Source organism: Ambystoma mexicanum, chromosome 1q, assembly GCF_040938575.1.
Source record: "Ambystoma mexicanum isolate Mex_15411 chromosome 1q, UKY_AmexF1_1, whole genome shotgun sequence".
Classification (NCBI taxonomy): domain Eukaryota; kingdom Metazoa; phylum Chordata; class Amphibia; order Caudata; family Ambystomatidae; genus Ambystoma; species Ambystoma mexicanum.
Window position 1 is genome coordinate 905,210,975 of NC_090922.1, and position 18,521 is coordinate 905,229,495.

General features: G+C 43.0%; 1 protein-coding gene and 1 long non-coding RNA gene across 3 annotated transcripts in view; both read left to right on the forward strand.

The window, feature by feature from the left end:
• Positions 1–18,521, forward strand: part of PALMD (palmdelphin) — a 311,657-nt gene that overhangs the window by 260,522 nt on the left and 32,614 nt on the right. The window contains exon 6 of one of the 2 annotated variants that reach the window (XM_069641537.1): positions 7,954–8,064. In XM_069641537.1, the coding sequence (XP_069497638.1) occupies positions 7,954–8,064 (111 nt within the window). Of the gene's footprint in view, positions 1–7,947; positions 8,065–18,521 lie in introns of both variants that reach the window. The other variant, XM_069641536.1, reaches the window with a different exon arrangement.
• Positions 14,031–14,864, forward strand: LOC138521933 (uncharacterized). The gene is made up of 3 exons (XR_011283181.1): positions 14,031–14,108; positions 14,196–14,312; positions 14,648–14,864. It is a non-coding gene; the product is annotated as an uncharacterized lncRNA (long non-coding RNA).

Sequence of the window (18,521 nt, forward strand, 5' to 3'; positions counted from 1 at the left end):
AAGAGTTATGGTCCGTTGCTTTGTGGTACGGTTTAACCTTTAAGGTGTTGTCTGTGGTGTTAACCCAAATGGTTAAATCAAGAAAGTTGATCTCATTTGCACTGCTTGTAACTGTAAATTGCAGGAATTTGTTCTGTCTGTTGAGCCAGTTCAAGAAGGCTTCCAATTCTGAATCGCTCCCATTCCATATTAGTAAAATGTCATCTATGAACCTTCGCCAAATCTGTAGATGAGAAAAAAATGAATTGGAGAGGTCATAGATGACATTTTTCTCAAAATGTTCAACAACAGGTTAGCTGTCGACGGGGCCACCGATGACCCCATCGCTGTCCCGTGGATTTGATGGAACAGTTCTTGATTAAAACTAAAGAAATATTCTTTCAAGGCCATAGAAGCACACCATAACATGAAGCTGTTGGGACACTCACCTTCTGTTCCTTTAGTTAAAAGAACATCTTCAAGTACCTCTAAAGTAAGATCTTGAGGAATACATGTGTATAATGACACAATTTCGAAACTCACTAACAATTGCATCTGGTTATCAAATGGATAATTCTCAATTAGTGTAATGACCTCTGTGGTATCCTGAATATAGGAATACATTTCTCGCACAAAAGGTTTTAAGTAGGTGTCGGCAAATTTAGACAAAGGTTCTAAAAGTGAACCTAAACTGGACACAATTGGGCGTCCAGGTGGGTTGGATAATGATTCATGAATTTTGGGTAAAATATAAAACTGTGGTATGGTTGGTTTTTTTGCAAGTAAAAATTAATGTTCTTGTTTACCTATCCACCCTCTAGCGAGTGCTTTATTGATTTGTTCTTCTATCATAGACTTCAATCGTGGTGTTGGATCTTCTTGAACTTTCTTATAGAATGTCTGGTCTTCAAGTTGGCGTTTACATTCTGAAATATAAGCATCACGATCTAAAAGTACTATGGCACCGCCTTTGTCTGCTTTTCGCACTACTATCTCAGTATTGTCCTTCAAACATTTTAGGGCTGAGCGTTCTGCTCATGTTAAATTTTGAAACTGTTGTACAGTGGTATTATTCTGTTCCAACAGTTTTAATTCTGACAGAACTCTTTTCTCAAAGACCTGTGCTTCCGGTGTCTGACTTGTTGTAGGGGGGCAAAAACTTGAAGGGTTCTTAAGACCACTGTTGTTTAACTCTTTGTCATAAATATTTTCATGGAAAAACTGTTTCAAATGGATCTTACGAAATAACTGGTGGATTTCTGTTCTTAATTTGAACCCATCATAGGGCGTGGTAGGTACAAAACCTAAACCTTTATTCAGTAGAACTTGTTCTGTTTTGGACGGAGTATATTTAGATTTACTAGTGACCCCTGGAGCTCCTGAGTTGGCATGGGGCATAATCCCAATCCCCGTGCTGCGCTTCCTCTTCTAAAAAATGCTGCCTTTGAGTTGGGGGGCCTGACCGCCCTCTATTAGGTCTAGTGTACATGGGGCGTCCACCACTATTCCGTCTGCCTCGTCCTTGTTGTCTCATGGGTCTACTATTGTTCTGTTTTGCCCTTGGAAATGAAGTACTCTCATCGCCTGACGATCCGGATGTAGATGAGGTATTACCGAAATTGACCTTGTGTTGTTTTTGGAACTGGCCTGCTTGGTTTTTAAACTGATCGTATCCTTCCTGCGTGTATTTGAAGGCTTTTTCATGTGAGAACACTGTGAGGTCTTTTTTCATCCTCTTAATCCTTTCTTTTGTTGTGTATTCTTTAAAATCTGCCTTCTCTTTCAGAATTTCATCTAATCTCTGTTTAAACGTATCTAGAGGGACTAGTTTCTTAATTTCTGCCTCCATAGTCAGTAACTCTGCTGTAATTTTGATAGACATTTCATTGGCAGTATCTATAATAATGTAATAATAAACCAATCCCTCCCACATTCATTGGCAATATAGCTCCATTTGATGACAACATCTTTGTTGTCCAAAAATAACCTTGGCTCATTATGGACAACAAGTCCTTGTGGGAGGGTACCTGCTCTTAAGTATTCTATCATAATGGAGCCGTGAAGCTCCGTTCTGATGAGACGTTTTTAAGCTGTAATAGCTCGTCCCAATTACTTAGGTTAGAAATTAATGAACCTTCGCCCTCTTCTGAAAAAATGGAAGCTCTTGCTAAAAGCTCAGTGACATATTTGTCATCGAAACTAATAACTTTGTCAGCACTCATTGCTAAATGGTTTACAATTAAGTTTAGATGAAAATAAACTCCTTAATAATTCTGTCGAATTTCAGCACTCTGGAGTTTATTAAATTGTTTTGCCAAATCAACCGTCCATACTCAACACTGACCTGTGACACATGTTATAACCTCTCCCTTGTGGGAATGCAAACAAACAACACCACAAATACCCAAAGAGTTCATGGAAAAAAGTCCTGCAGGGATACCGCGCTAATAACCAAACAACTAGATGAGGACTGGCTTTTTTTGGAACTGAGGCTGGGACCGCGCCCTTGCACAGATATGAAAAAGTTACAGAAGAGATCCTGCGCCTCACTTTCGCCCCTTTCTGGTGAGATAAATACTCACATAGTCCCATTAAGGGTGTGCAACTTCACGGCTCAGACCAAATCACAGTTCTGGACCATAGAATTAGAAAAAATATATATATTTTATTGTACCAAATTTCATTCTATTCTTAAAAATCGTACAACCTCAATAGGTGTACAATGTAATCTTCTTTTTAAAAAAAAAAAATTCCACATTAATTACCAACATAAAAAACAACAAAATGTTAACACAAATTATGAAAAAGAAAAGGAGAGTGGTGAGGTGAATATATAAACTGATTATACCAAATTTAACACAGAACAACCTCCACCTAAATACTGTCACTAACAAAATTCATCAACACATTTACAAAATCACAAAAAGGCAAGATAATACACTTTGATTTCATAAAAACACATTAAGAAACCACTATACAATTCAGAGAAAAGAAAAGCAATTTTCACTACTAGTAAAGCTAGTAAACCCCTGCAACCGCCAGACCCATTATACCATTTAAGGGAAGCGGGGGACACTGCCGCAACCCCTGCTTCCCTTAAATGGTATAATGCGGTACACCTTTACCGGGTCAAACCACAGCATTTTTGCTGTGATTTTATGTAAAGGCGACATTTCTGCTGCGATTTTATTACTGCATACCATTTTACTTCTATTTTCTTGTCACAAAGGAAATTAACATGGCAATGGATGGCCTAATTAACATCCAGTTGGCCTTTCCTTGATTGGGCTCAAATATGATATTCTTGTTATATACCTTGCCTGATCACCTTTTAGAATTTGATTGGCTACACTCGGTGCAAGTCAAGGTTTTTTATATTGAGTTAGATGAACTAAAGTAAAAATTAGACACTGCAAAAGTAGAGGTAAGAACTCAGCAAGTTAATGCATATTTCATTGTTCATTAAAATCATAATCACTTTTGAAGTTTCATGTATGCACTGCCACCATTATTATTCTGCAGGGTAAATACTGCCAAAACTGGAAAAATAAGAGGAATTAAAACCAATGATAATTCTGCTGAAATCCCATACAGTCCTAGGCACTCCAAAAAATGGTGATTTACACCACCTACCACCATGTGTAATCCCACGGTAAATCCGTGTTCTTGCGCAATCCGGACCCAGCACAAATGGTAAAAGCAAGAAAAATATGCGAGAAAAGAAATCTGCATTCCATAACACATGTATATTTATTTTATTGTATGCTTGTTAGGCGCTTATACAATAAGAACTACTGTTTCAAAGCACCCAGAGGACAGGGAAGGAGCAGGAGTTGGAAATACATTAAAATCGCCAAATATAATAGCATTGGGGGGAAGAGGAAAACAGGACCAAACCTTCTATGACTTGTGAGCATTCAGAACGTGCAAGTGCAGCAAGGAAGAAGGCAGGGGTCAGTGCTGTGGCATCTGAGCTCACGGAGGAGCCACAGATGAAGTGCTAGGAATGTTGAGTGCTACTCAGCCATGAGCTGTGAGGGGTGTAAGTGCGAGCCACCAGGGTGGAGGTTGTAAGTACAAGTGCAGATAGACAGGAGCTGGACCATTAAGGTGTGGTAGATCAGGGCCCCGAGGGTGCATAAGGGCCCAAGAGACCAATGACAGCAACTGTGGGATAATCAGGGGAGAGAAGAAGGAGGTAAAGAGGAGAGTCTTAAGAAGCTTCCGGAAATTAAGAAGATCCTGCTCAAGGCACAAGGGGAGGGGGAGGCTGTTCCGTAGGAGGGAGCCAGTAGAGGAAAGCAAACAACCACCTGCCCTCTGTTTAGCAAAATGTTTTACACACAGAGAATTAGAGTAAGAGGAGCATAGTGGTCTATAGGGGAGTATTTAGTAAGGTAAAGTTGAAGATAGTGTGGTCCCAGGGCCCAGACTGCCTTGTGGCTGATGCAAAGGGATTTGAATTTAATCCATGCAACAACCGGGAGCCAGTAAAGACTTCTTAGTGCAGGAGAGATGCGGTCTCTGGGCTTAAGGCAAGGATAAATCCTGCTGCCCTATTCTGGAATAGCTGGAGGGGTCACAGGGTGGAACATGGTAGATTCAGGAGGAGGCTATTGCAATAACCAAGCCTAGAGAGAAACAGGGGTTGGGTCACACTGACCCACTGGGGGAACGTGAGAAAAAGGAGAATTCCTTTGAGAAGGAAGAGCTGAAAGTGTGACTTCTTGGCAATGTCCTGAGTGTGCGGAGGAAGGAGAGAGAGGAGTTGAAGATGACTCCAAGGTTTCTGGCTTTAGAAGCGGGCGCAGAGGGAGAGTCCAAAAGGAAGGCCAGAGTGAAGGGAAGAAGGAGGAAGCAGGGGTCCCGATGGGAAGGATCTCAGTTTTACAGGCGGTGCACCATGACTGGATGACAGACAGGTAGTCAGGGATAATGGAGGGTGAGAGAGGGTCAACAGGAAGTTTAAAAAAGAGCTGTGTGTCGTCTGCATAACACTGGAGGTTTGAAGAGAAGGAGAAGATGAGCAGTGCAAACAAAGCAAGGTACATTTTAAAGAGCAAGGGGGAGAGGATAGAACCCTGGGGGACACCGTAGGTGGAGAGGAAAGTAGGAGAGGAGAACTTGCAGAGAATGACTTGGGAAGAGTGGTCAGTAAGGAAAGATGTCAACCAATCTAGTGCCCGTTCCGAGATACCATGAATATCATGGATCCTTTGTATGAGGATGGAATGGTTGACTGTGTCAAAGGCAGAGGAGAGATCGAGAAGGTTAAGGACAGCTGGGGAGTTGGTGTCCAGAGATGCAAGCAGTTCTTCACAAGAGCAGTTTCCGTGCCTCCAGATACTCAGAATCCAGATTGATGGTCATGGAGACCCTCAACAAGTTCAGTGTGTGAGTTGAGTTGGGGCAAAACCAACTTCTACAGCAGTTTCCCCAGGAAGGGGATGATAGATATAGGGCAGTAGTTGGAAGGGCAAGTAGGATCTGGTGAAGGTTTTTTCTAGAGTCGGTGAACAAAGGAGTACTTAAGGGAGGAGGGGAAAGATCCTGTGATGAAATAGTGATTGCAGAAATCAGTGCCAGCAGGGACAAGTGAGCCAATGTTATCCCTGATGGTCCTGGATGAGCAGAGGGAAACCTGCTTAGAAGAGGCCTTCATGGTAACTTCTTCAGGTGTGACGGAGGATGGAGGTGAGATGGAAGTGAGGGGGTGTGGGACAGGTTGTGAGGGATGGTAGCAAGGGAGGTAAGGATCTCCTGGGTTTTGGAGGCAAAGTGTGAGACCACTTCATTGCAGAGGGCCTTGGAGGGAGAGGAGGAGACTGAGAAGGGGTTGGCTAGTTCCCTGCAGATCTTGAAAAGTCCAGCCATGTTGTTGGAAGCACTGGAAACCAGTGCCTGAATGTGAGCTCTTTTCTTGGCACGGAGTGTCTGTATTGCCTTTGGATCAGGCGGTAGGCCAGTTTGTCAGAGGATGAGTCAGAGGTTTGCCACTTCCGTTCTGCTGCCCTGCAATTACGTTTCAGGACGCAAGTTCAGTGTCGTACCAGGTGTTACACTTAGAGGCAGGTTCCAGTCGAATCCTCATGACTGGGGCAAGAATGTAAAGAGAATTGGTGATGGAAAGGTGGAGGTTGCTGAGGGCAGAGTCAGCAGCAGAATCAGAGGTGGGCGAGATATTGGGGATGAAGGTGGAAGCGAAGGCAGCCACAGACACTCGTTTCACTTGGCGGATGTTAAAGAACGAGGCTGGTGGGTCTTTTGGGGGGCTATCAGGGGGCCAAGGGGACTCAAGTGGGAGGAGAGGAGAGAATGGTCAGACCAGGAGAGAGGGGAGACTAGTGGGGGGGAGAGAGAGAGGTCAGAATGTTTAAGGGCATCCAAAGGCTGAGTGGGTTGGCCCAGATGGGAGAATGTAGAGGGAAAGCGAGGTGCAGAGGTGAGTGAAGAGCATGGATGCAGAGCCTGGGTAGTCCAGTTGGATGTTGAAGTCATCCAGTAGAAGAAGGTTGGATGTGGATCAAAGTAAGGAAGAGCAGAAGTCAGCCCATTCAGAGAGGAACAGGGAGGTGGCGCCTGGAGGCTGGTAAATGGTGGCAGAGGTCAGGGTGGAGATGGGAGAGATGACGAACTTGCATTCCAGGCTTTCAAAGGAAGGGTAGAGCTGGGTAGGTAGGATGGAAGCAGGAACCCACTCAGGGAAGATTAAGGCACCCTTCTGCCAGTGTGGTGAGGTCGAGGCTTGGAGATGAAGTGAGATGAATATTTGCTTTTAAAGGCAACTCCATTACTGCTGCATTACCGTCGTACTACAACTTTGGTGGTAAAGTGAATGATTTTCTTCCTGCAAAATGCTGGAGGGAAAAAATACCAAAGACTGGCAAAAAGGGCAGAATTAAAACCAGTGGTAATACCGCTGACATCTCCATACAGTCCATGCGCTCCAAAAAATGGGGATTTACACCACCTACCCCCACTTGAAATCCCACGGTAAATCTATGGGACCAAGTGGTGGTAACAGTAATTCTCTTTGTCGAAGTACCGCCAAATGTTTAGGGGCGGCCCATTGTCTTGCGGCTTTCTGAAAGGGGAATCGTTAAAGGACACCTTCCCGTCTCACTATGTTACTGATTAGGTATGCAGCTGTTTCACATGAGACACATATTTCCAAGTTGTCAATAATTAACTTCTCTTTGTAATACTCCCACATCTGGTACTAACAACCCGTTTTTCCTTTGTACTTGGGGTGCTCCCACCTCCTGTTACCCCGTATTAATGTGTATGTTTTCCTCTACATGCCTACTTCTGCATTCTTTGCCTGATGGTGAGTAGGATATTCTCTTTGCCCAATTATAATTCATCTGGTTCGATGTGAAATCTTACATTTTATACAAAGGGGGATTCTCAGAGTCAACGCTTGTGCACAAAGGCGTAAACAATTGTACAAATGTATAACTTGCTCATGCGGGAAAATGTAAATTTTACAAACCGATCAAGAGTAAACTGTGCATGCAGTAACTGTGATGTGACATTGGGCCTCATCACGAGTTGGGCGGTAACGCCAGCGCTATTAGCGCCGGCGTTATAGACCTACCGCCAAACCCCCTGGCGCTAATAGCGCGGGATCACGGGTTTGGCGGAACGGGTATTGCCCATTCCCCACTGAGCCCATTCGGGAATTCCCCGTTGGGATCAATGGGGAATTTTCGCGCTCTTACCGCCAGCGGATTTCCCGCCAGTGGTAATAGTGTGAATTTTTGGCGGATTTCCCCCCAGCCAGAGCTGGGGAGAAATCCGCCGAAGCCCTGATTTGGCGGACCCTTAAATCCAGCGGTAATTGCGCTACTGCCGGATTTAAGGGTTACAGCCAAACTTGTGATGAGGCCCTGTGTAGATTGCTCCATGTGTGAGCACATCAAATACAATAAACTGAATATGCTCTAAAGGTCTGCTTTATTTTTTCAGAACCAGCGGATTACACATATTCCAACATACCTGACCTTCCCAAGTCCTACAGACCATCCAGGGTAAAGAGGGGAATACAAGAAGAAGAGAATGACGGCGGTGAGGAAAATAGGAAAGGTATGGCTTATTCAAAAACAGAAAATGTGTTTTTATCTCCAAATAAATGTCAAAAGAACAAGAGAAGTTAGTGCAAGAAATGATACGAAAAACGTGTAAAGATGCTCTGTTGCATTATGTGTGAATGAATCCATTAGGAGAGCTATTCCCTCGACTCACCAATGCCCCCACACTGCCACCAATAAGTGCATGGTATTTCAAATAAGATAACATGTCTTAGATGGAAGTCAAAATACAGTGTGGGCAGTGGTGTAACACAAAATGAGGGTCCCCTCTCCCCCACGGTCCCTGGTAAAGCCCCCTCGCCCGCAAGTTGCTTGAAGAAGTGTACTCTGCATTACAGACTCTCCAGTCAACCCAGGCCACCACTCACGCCTAGTTATTATGGTGGTCATGCTGATGCAGCGGCATGATGCAGACTGTACTAGGCAAAGGTTGTATGATTTCAATCAAATATTACATCTGACACCTAACATAGAAACAAGGGGAGTGCTGCCTGGACCCCGACTCCCAAATATTCCAGCTGCCAATGTGCGCATCCAGTAACATTATCATACCTGTGGCAGTAGTGGAGTCAACTTTTGGTCCCGGGGGTCTGGCGGCTCCAGAGGGAGCACTGGCATTGTAAACAATTAAAGGTAAATGGGAGCAGGGACATTAACCTATTCCACAAATTAGCCTAAGCAAGCAAGCATAGCAGGAGAGCCCTAATTAATTCAATGGAAATGTGGTGTTTCTCCCAAGAAAATGTTTAAAATAATCCGTAGAAATAGTGCACTTTACAACATATTTTGGAGAAAAATGCATTAAAAAGTGATACAATGTATAATTGGCTCTCTAGGGTAATTCATTAAAACAAAGTCTAGCCATAGCACCAACAGCACCCTAGACCACTTGATGACATGTGCATGATTCCTGAGTTCAAAACATATGCCACCTTTGCCATTGTAAGTCATTTTTGTGCAGCTTTGCCTATGATATATCCTAATAGTGCCTGTGTAAATCATTTCATGAAGCGAAGTCCATAAAAAATGCCAACATTCCCAGTGTAAAGCACTTTGATTTTACTGCCAACGACTATGATATTATGGTCACTGTAAATACCATTTATAAAGCTGTGAACACAATGTGTAAACACTATACACAACGTTGATTTCAAAATTCTCAATATACCAAGTTGGATGATCTTGCACAAACACTATAAACCAGCATTGTCACTATCAATAGCTTTCATGATGCAGGCCTCTGTCACAAAACAGGGAGATGCATTGCGCACACTCATATTCTCAACCTCAGTATGCAACCAATTAAATGAGCGAGTAAGTCTCCCTCATTCTGTAAACAAATTACTGCAGCAGGCTTCAGGGGCAAGAGGGGCACAAATGACACGGTAACTGCCTATGCTCCGGTTCGGGCATACTCGCCTCACTTCAGACCTGGGAATGCCAAGTGTACGCAATTCGGTGTGAGGGTGCCATGAAAACAGAGCCAGCGATTTACCAAGTTTTGAGGGCCTCCACGAAACGGCGGCAGAGACAGAGCAAAGGTCCTGCCTAAGCTGGTCAGCCCACTGGTTGGCCCAGGGACACTTCCGAGAAGGCTTACTTGCAGGGTTTGATGAAGGCGCCGAGAATAGTTGGTCCCACTATTCCAATGGGTCGAAGCATCTTCGCAGACCTTCTAGGATGACCAGATGCAGAGGGGTCCCACGGGACGACAGCAGACTCAGGGTGCCAAACCTTCCAGCTAGTCACCAGCGGTTCCTCGACTCGGCTTCTTAGCTTCAGAATACTTGGATCCTATCCTTCGTACAGTGAGAACTCCATCGATCAACATGGTATGGGTGTTTGGGGACTTCTCTTATCCAATCACAGACCGTGGTGGTTCCAGGCATTCACAACACTTCAGACTCTCTGGCACCCAGGATGTGTATTGGGGACAGACACCCCAGACCACATCCTGGAGACACACACACAAGGCATGCAGAAGCCTGCAAAAGCTGGGCATTTTGTGGGAAAATTCATGCCCAAATAAGGACTAACTCGGATCGGCTCGACCTGGGGAAGGAAAAGGGGCAAGATGACCAAAGGACAGGACAAAGAACCTCGTGGCATGGCCATTTCGGAGCCCGGCCACCTATTCATGCCAAATGGGGTAATCGCAGTTTACCTGGCAGGAAAGGGTTAAAATTACATGAAAAGATAAGCTGCCACCAGCCCTGTCCATGACACATTTGCGCATCTCCTAAAAAATCCTTCAAGAGTATCTAGGGTCTTTGGAAATGACTAAGAGACCCAAGTGTACAGTACAGGAAGGTACATCGTACACTTGATACATGTTGCAGAAAAGTTGCAACATTGGAAAAGGACTAAGGGAAATAAAGTCTCCCAATACTGACTGTCTTAAAGGCATGTCAATTTCCCCATGAAAAGTGAGCGAAAGCCCAGAGGAGTGCAGCAGAAGTCTGGGCTCCCCTGGCAAAGTCAGACTATGGTGTTAAACAGCAGAAAAAAGTTGCGGGGTACACAACTGGAGGGACAATTACACACAAATGGAAATCTTTCCTAACAGCGGGGGCTGGGGGGCATCAAAAGCTTACTTAAATCCACAGCGATGGTATACAACTTAACTTTAAGCAAGACTGTGTATTTTTCAACGAGTAAGTGCAAACTAAAACTCTGGTCTAGTGTACACTAGTCCTGCTGGCAACCAGCTTGCAGGGTATGGATTATATAATTCTCATCAGACCATTATTGAATGTGTCTCAAGATTACATTTACAAAGGTTTTCCCCAAGCAATCCAATAGTGATATAAGGCGATAATTGGCCGGCTGGTCTCTCGCCCACTTTTTGTATATGGGTACGATCTCAGCTGACCACCACAACACTGGGACCTTGTTAGAAATGATGCATGCATTAAAACTTTTACATAAGACTGGGGCCCATATCAATGGTTTGTCCCTAAAAATGTTGATAGTTACTGTGAGAAAACTCAAGGTGTCTCACCCGCTAGTCCCCGTAGATCTCTCTCTCAGGTGTCCAGGGCACAGCCATCGCCTTTGGATCTAGATCCTGGGGGTGGACCAGTGTGGGAGTATCACCTGGGTGAGGGGTCCTCGGAGATGTGGGAGTGTGACACCGGATGGTGAGACATGGTATCCTTCACTTCCTTGTAACAACTTTATCCCATCTTACCCCATGGGATATTTAGAAACTCAACCCCCTTCCCCTTTTCCTGCACAAACACTTTCTCATGGACAGCCCTCTCTGGGAGAAAACAGACTCACACCTGAGCCATGTACATGACCTGTCCCCAATACTATGGTCAGGTGAGGTAAGGCAGTTATCAACAATCACTCACACCTGACTTCCATTACACTTCCCCACATGGATACAAGGCAAAGCACTACAGCACACTATGAGTGAGGCAAAACACATGAAGGTACAGCCGTTTCGAGTTGGCAGTTGAACGAGGGCAGAAAGATGGCCAGGCACCAGAGGTTCGTGTGACAGGCAACACCCTTGACCTTGTTGACAGGAAGCCGTTACTTTCATTAAACCTTCAAGGTAGAAAATGTAAGACCAGGAAACAAGGCTAAAGAATCCTGCATTGTGTGTCAGGGATACCAAGGGTCCTCCTGCATAACTGGCCAAGGCGGGGAGGAGCAGCAGACGCTGTGGTATCATCCTTGGATACAAGAACAAAGAAGCAACAGAGAACAACACAGCCGGCTAGTTGGGGAGACTGGTCTGTGTTGAAGTCAAGGTTGCAAGCAGCAATATTGTAAAGTGAGCGCTGGAAGGAACATTGATAAATGTGTGTGATGAAAGATGCGAGTGAAGCTAAATTGCTGGAGAATATTTAAACATTAGAAGAAAAGATGCAATACTATTCACAGAGTGGTCTGGCACTGTGAATGTGCTCAATCGAAGGTCTTTGTATGGTATCTTGACAAAAGGAAACAAAAGCAGAAGATCGATGTGAAGTGCAAATTGTGTGAAGTGAATCAAAGTGATCCTGCGACAGTTTAAGCAAAATCCATTGCATATTTTAAAGTCTTTGATTCTGGTATCAAAAGGGGATCTGAACCCAGACAAGGGGGATCCATGGTCTGAACCTGAAAGAGGGAGACGAAGTGATGAATCTTGTGGAAAAGGGGATCTGACCCCGAATGAGGGGAATCCATGGTCCGAGCCTGAACAAGGGAGACCAAATTGTGAATATTGTAGAAAACGGGTCTGAGTCCAGACGAGAGGGACCCGCGGTCCCAGCCTGAAGGAGGGAGACCAGTCTTGAACTTGTGAAAGTGAAACCTTGACAAAGGAAAGGAACATTTGTGTTTTGTTTGCTGCATCAGGCCCTCTGCATTGAGGGACTGTCATTGTGAGAGAGACTTTGGGGGAAGGCCCTGATGCCTATGTGTTTAACTGTTATTTTGTGTCCAGGAATCTAGAGTGTGTGCAAAGTCTGCATGTGCCACCTTTCTCTGTGCTGAAAACGTGGGGAAGGGCAGCTAACTGCTCAACTAACCTGACATATCAATTTTTGAACACTTCTCTTTTGCGTAGATTGTTATCCCACACCACTTTGTATTTAGAAGTAAGGATTGGCAATATGTTTATTAGTATAGGCCCTTTTATTTTGACAGACTGCACTAGGACTGAGTTATTATTTGATGCTCGTAGCTTGCTCCCATTCTTGGATTTAGATCTAGATAGGCATATTACCAACCCATTGAAGTTCAATAAACACCCTTGAACTGTGATCACTTGTGTCTGTCTTCGCTTTTTGATACCATGCCTTTCTTACCCTGTCCGGGTCAGGAGCTTTTCCACCCTTTTGTGCCAGGATTGCTTCGTAGACATCCTTCACCTCTATCTGAATCCCAGTCTCCTTAATTGCTGGCGCTGGTCTGATACAACTGTTCATTCCAGCATCATGGAGGCTAGAGAAGAGGCAACACCAGGCATTGGGTCTGATATTGCACTGGAGCACGACCTCATTGGTAACGTCAGCCCTTCTAAGCATAGAAATATAACAAAAAAAAAAAAACACATAGAAGCAAAACACATAGAAATATAACAAAAAATAAACGAATTTAGGTCACATTTTTTGTTTTAAACTACCAGTCCCAACTCCCTTCAGGCTTGTAATAATATTCCGGCGCCCACGTGATTGGAGCGTATATTTTGAAATTAGGCAAATCCAAGCAAAACCCATGTCGTAAAACACACAGAAATGCATCACAAGAACAAAAAATAAACGAATTTAGGTCACATTTCTGTTTTAAACTACCAGTCCCATCATCCTTCAGGCTTGTAATAATATACCGGCCATCACGTGTTGGTAACCCTGAATCATGTGACCCTATAAAAATCAGACTTAGTTTCACTTTAAGCCGTGCTGCCCATGCCGAAGACAAGTCAGCTTTCTAGCGCATGCCCTTTGCGGACTAAAAGGTAAAATATGTTCTCGACTTCAGTGACTTTAACATGAAAATGTAATTAGCTCAATTCCTGCCTTTCGAACTTGTACGAGATAAAACAACCTGGGAGTGTAATCATTTAAAAGGGAACTACAGGTTTAAATAACCAAGCAAGGACTTTTTCCTTTACAAGCCTGCATTTAACAGCATGTCGGCTAGCGCGGCCACGAACAATGTGTAATAAATCATGATGAGATTGCAAACAGCTCCAGGGCGCATTTAACACCAACGGCATAAAAACTGACGGGCTGAGGCCTTGTAACAATGAGTTTTAAAACAATAATAGAAAAATGCGTTAAAATAACATGCCCCATAGCTCGACTAGAGCTTAACTTTACAAGCATCTTTTCAACTGGCTCATCATGCATTCAAGTGCTGTCAGGCTAATTATGTTTTGTTTCCATTGCCATAGGAAACAAATCCATTCACGGCCTTTCAGTCCATCCTAAATCACCAGAAGGCACCTGGCAACATTCAACCAAGGCATTAACGACCATTTATGGAAAAACAGCTGATGCCAAACTGAAAGTCATTATTTCTCCTCATATCATCTAAGAGGTCAGCGACAAATTGTGGTATGTTCAAATAGTGGTCTAGAATTAACCACAGGTGCCATTTCTAAACAGTTGTTTTAATCAACTACAGGCACCAACATCACAGAGCGCAACTTAAGTTACCTTCGCGAGAATTTTTGAGTACAACAAGCTCAGACAGCGAGATAAACCGCAGAATTCTAGTCACATAAATACAAGATGTGGACATGTAAGTGTTTTTAATATTTAGTAATTTTTAAAAAATGTTAAAAGACAAGTTAAAGTGTAGGGTTTTCCATTAAGTGACAAAAACCTGAGACGAGGGTAGTTGCACAGTTAGTGACACCGTTTGTCTAAGTATTCTCAATAGTCTAAATAGCACAATATGGACTTAGTGGGGTAAAGGCAGGTTTAGTATAACATAAAACTAGCCATCGCTCTTAAATTCAGTCAAAGTGGAGATACGCAACTTGTTCTGTCGTTTTTAAAAAACAAATGTCTTACAGCAGAGTCTTACACAAGATTAATAGACGTACACTGATGTATGAAAAAATTCTTTTGCAGACGTGTGTATGTACTAAAAGGGGATCAAGATTGATCAACTACAAAGCAATTGGTGTCCTGAAGATGGCCTTATACTTAGTCTGGTGACCACTGCTGACAAAAGTGGTATATCATAACGGGCCGAAACATATGTCGACTGTTTAAGGAAAATCAAATGTTTTTTTCCCATGTCAAAAATGCATATTCAAACTGAAATGTTATGCCTACAAAGATTTATATTCACTATAGAACTCCCCTGTTAGATGAGATGTATGTAGAATGAGTGATATGATTGAGTATCAATTTAAAAATGCTTTTTAAAGATGTTTTACAACTATTAAAGAGACAGAACCTTTGTTACAAGTTGGAGTGATTAGTTCAATTTTTCTCCGCCTGCGACTTCCTAACTAATGACATAGTTAGGTTGCCTTTAACGCTCACGTAAGATCCATACAAGACTAAAAGAGAGGGGTAGTCCATCTGTTTTTCACTTTTCTCCCTTATAGATTGTCCCTTCCTCCAGATGAGACCCCCCGTTAACAAAAAATAGGGATTACCCATTACTTAAAACCTTCTAAGCATCTTACAGAACGCTGCACTCTCATGGCTATCGTGGGCTTTCAAGAGACAATTCCATTCTGACCTTATGTAAGCATCTTTATTTTCTTTGACAATTCTTTTGTATTTAGCGGTGCAAGTTCGCAATAAGGCTTTATCAACCAGAGGATCAGTGGAAATGCTAGCAATCAATGATTGTTTAGATAGTCTACACTCCTGGTCATACCACTTTACATTAAGCAACGCATGATTCATTACAGCCCCACTAGAACAAGCAACATAGGGGGATATGCCATTAACCAATACATCAAACTCTTACAACACTTCAAAGTCAGTGATCCTGGTATCACAAATGTTCTCAATATGTTGCAGGACCACCCCTTACATTCTGGGTTTTACGTCCTGTTCTATGAGTTTAGCCCATTTGACCAATCGCTGGGCATGGACGAACACGGTCAGAGTATGCATGCTGCTACTAGCTTCCTTGATAGTGGCTGGCTTAATCCAGAGCTTAAAGAAAATTTTTAATGGCCTGCGAACACTTTCACGACAATCCAAGAACACAAAGTGGCTAAGCATTTTCCAGTCTCTGGCTAACACTAATATGTAATCATAAAGGGAGAACTATTTGGACCAAAGAATGTTTTGTACCTGCCAGGATTGTAGCCCATGAATGTCTACTTTGCTCGTTGCCCATGTCTCTTGTAACAACACTAGTTGGTAGTCTCAAATTAAGTCCACGCAGCTAAGTTCTTCCAGATGTTTCATTACGCCTGCTATGTTCCATAACAATAATTTGCAGGTTGGAGGCTGGAGTTCCTCCCCTGATTTCTTTAGATGTCAATTAACCCCCTCCAGCCCATCAGCATTCCCATAGTTGGATCTGTAAAAGACAGCTTCTCTAGGGTGCAATGGGATTGGGAGTGCGGCAATGGGGACAGGGGCTAACCTCCCACATTTAGACTATGTGCCCAAACCCTGGGTGAGACATGCAACTCGGTGTTCATAAGCTGGTGGTTTAGCTCTTATAGATATTTTTGAGTCTGGGAGTTGGGGGATTTAGGTTCGATAATAACCCACAACCCCTCGGCTACAATCAGATTCTTAAAAAAGATAGGTATGCCATCAGTAGAAGACATCTTGCCACCTTCTGCATTACTTTTTCTAGATACACGTCCTTATAGGACTGATCATCCTGATTGCTTTACCAATGTAAAGGGCCTCTGACCTTATTGGTAGTCCGCTTTCTATTTTCTCCACAAGTGTTTATACGCCCCTCAATGTATCACTGTGGGTATGGAGGGTTCATAGTTAATTGAATATTTTCACCCCACGCATGGGATTTGTACCTGCTAATATTGTCAGGTAAGTGTTTGCACTTGTTTGAGTGTATGCGATTTGTCTCCTAGTTGAGTTGTGGTCACCCCGGATCTACAATTTGACCGTATGTGTTTTTCTGTAGTGTGATGCATACGCACACGTTGAAAGTCCTGTAAAGAGCTCTGCTGAGTTTTTGGGTGGATTCAAATATAAGTCAAGTCTAAGCGCCATTCAGGGACGTGTACCTCTCCTCTCTGGGGGGTAAGCTTCCTTTGCTGAGCGTAGAAGGATAAACTGCAGCTTGGAAGATAAAGGTAGTTAGATAGTTTGGGTAAGCCTTTTGTAATAACGTGATGCCCTTACACTTTTTTAGATTTGTACGCACATGGTTGAGGACCTGGATGATTTGCATTAACTATTGAATTACCTCTGGGTATCAGCCCTCCCCAGTCGAGCCAATTTTGAAGGGTTTTCCTTCATCGATTGAAAGGTTAGTGTTCACTATGCCTTTCACTTTGGGTACTTTGTACACTAAGAGCAGCCACTGATTGGTTTTGGTTTTGCTTTATCCCCGCAGTATGTCAATAGGTCCGGTGGCTTTGAACGTGTGTTTATATTTACTTAATGAGCTCCTGCTCTGTGGCCAGGTATGTCCACAATCGTACCATCTGTATTCTATTCTGGGGCATTTGCACATTGCATGGCATGTATCCAGCATGCTACACCAGGGAGTTGACTGTGAGGTGTTTTCTGCACTTGTTTTCTTTATATTACTTGGTTACATCCAGTTGGCTCTTTGGACTTCATTGGGTTTATTTGGAATTGTATTCCCACTTGGAACACACATTTGTACATATAACCATGGCATGAACAGCACATGAGTTTTCACAGATTTGTAAGTTAATTATTTTAAGATCTATTAGTTTGACATGAGTGTACAGAACTTAAATGTATGTCTTGGTACTTCCTTACAGTTTGGATTGCTCTAGAAGAACGGGCGTTGACCCCGAAACTCATCACCTTTTTCAGACTGCCTGATTTCAAGAAGAAATTTAAGTCATTAAACAGCCACGATATTTTAAACTATTATATTTTATATGGTTTAATTTAAACCCTTTAGGAGTGTTTATGGCCTTTTGTCTCTAAGGATTGGCTGTTCTCTGCAGCATTTGAAAGTGTGCGGGGGACAGGTGAGTCCATATATTGGACCTCATCTTTTGACCAACAATAATCAATCAGTCTTGGCCAACATGCTGCCAAGCCACTGAGCAACACAAGCCCCTCATCTCTGCTCTGGCTCCAAATCCTGCTCCAATTAGGGAGGTCACTCAAGGCATCCACAGATGTCGTGGATAAGTATAAGAAGAAAAAGAACAAAACAAAATATATATACATTATTTTCTGGTAAATTATCATTCCAAGATGGTTAGTTAGTCTTGCAAACTCCTTTTTTACTCATTAAAAATACACATGTGAAAGGGGAAGGGGACAAATAGCACCAATTACAGTTCCTGGTTGCTTTCCATAAAATCAAAGAGCATTTTGGGTGCATACGGATATCCACAGATATTTATGTTTGACAAATATGTCTTTGATAAAAGAGTTATACCCTTGAATCACTCACTGTGCAATGCACACTCAGCTTGAAGATCATTGCATTGTTTTCAGCATAACCCTAACATTAAGGATTGTGTACCAATGAACCATGTGTACTAATTCAGATATCAAATGTTGAGAGTTATGACTCCACTCTGTGCTCAACACTTTTATTTCATGCTGACTCTTGGCTGCCGCAGTCAGGGTAAACTAAGGTATTCCCAAACCTTATTTAATAGAGTATATGACTCTTGTCGACCCACAACCAGCGCCAACGCCTCCAATGTCAATGAAGATACACTTAGAATACTACTAGTGTGAAAGTGATCTTATTCATTGAATCGCCTTTTTGTGAAACGTGTTTTGACCAGTCTGTCTTTCTCAAACGACGGCTAGATTCATGGTTCATAAAACATATATT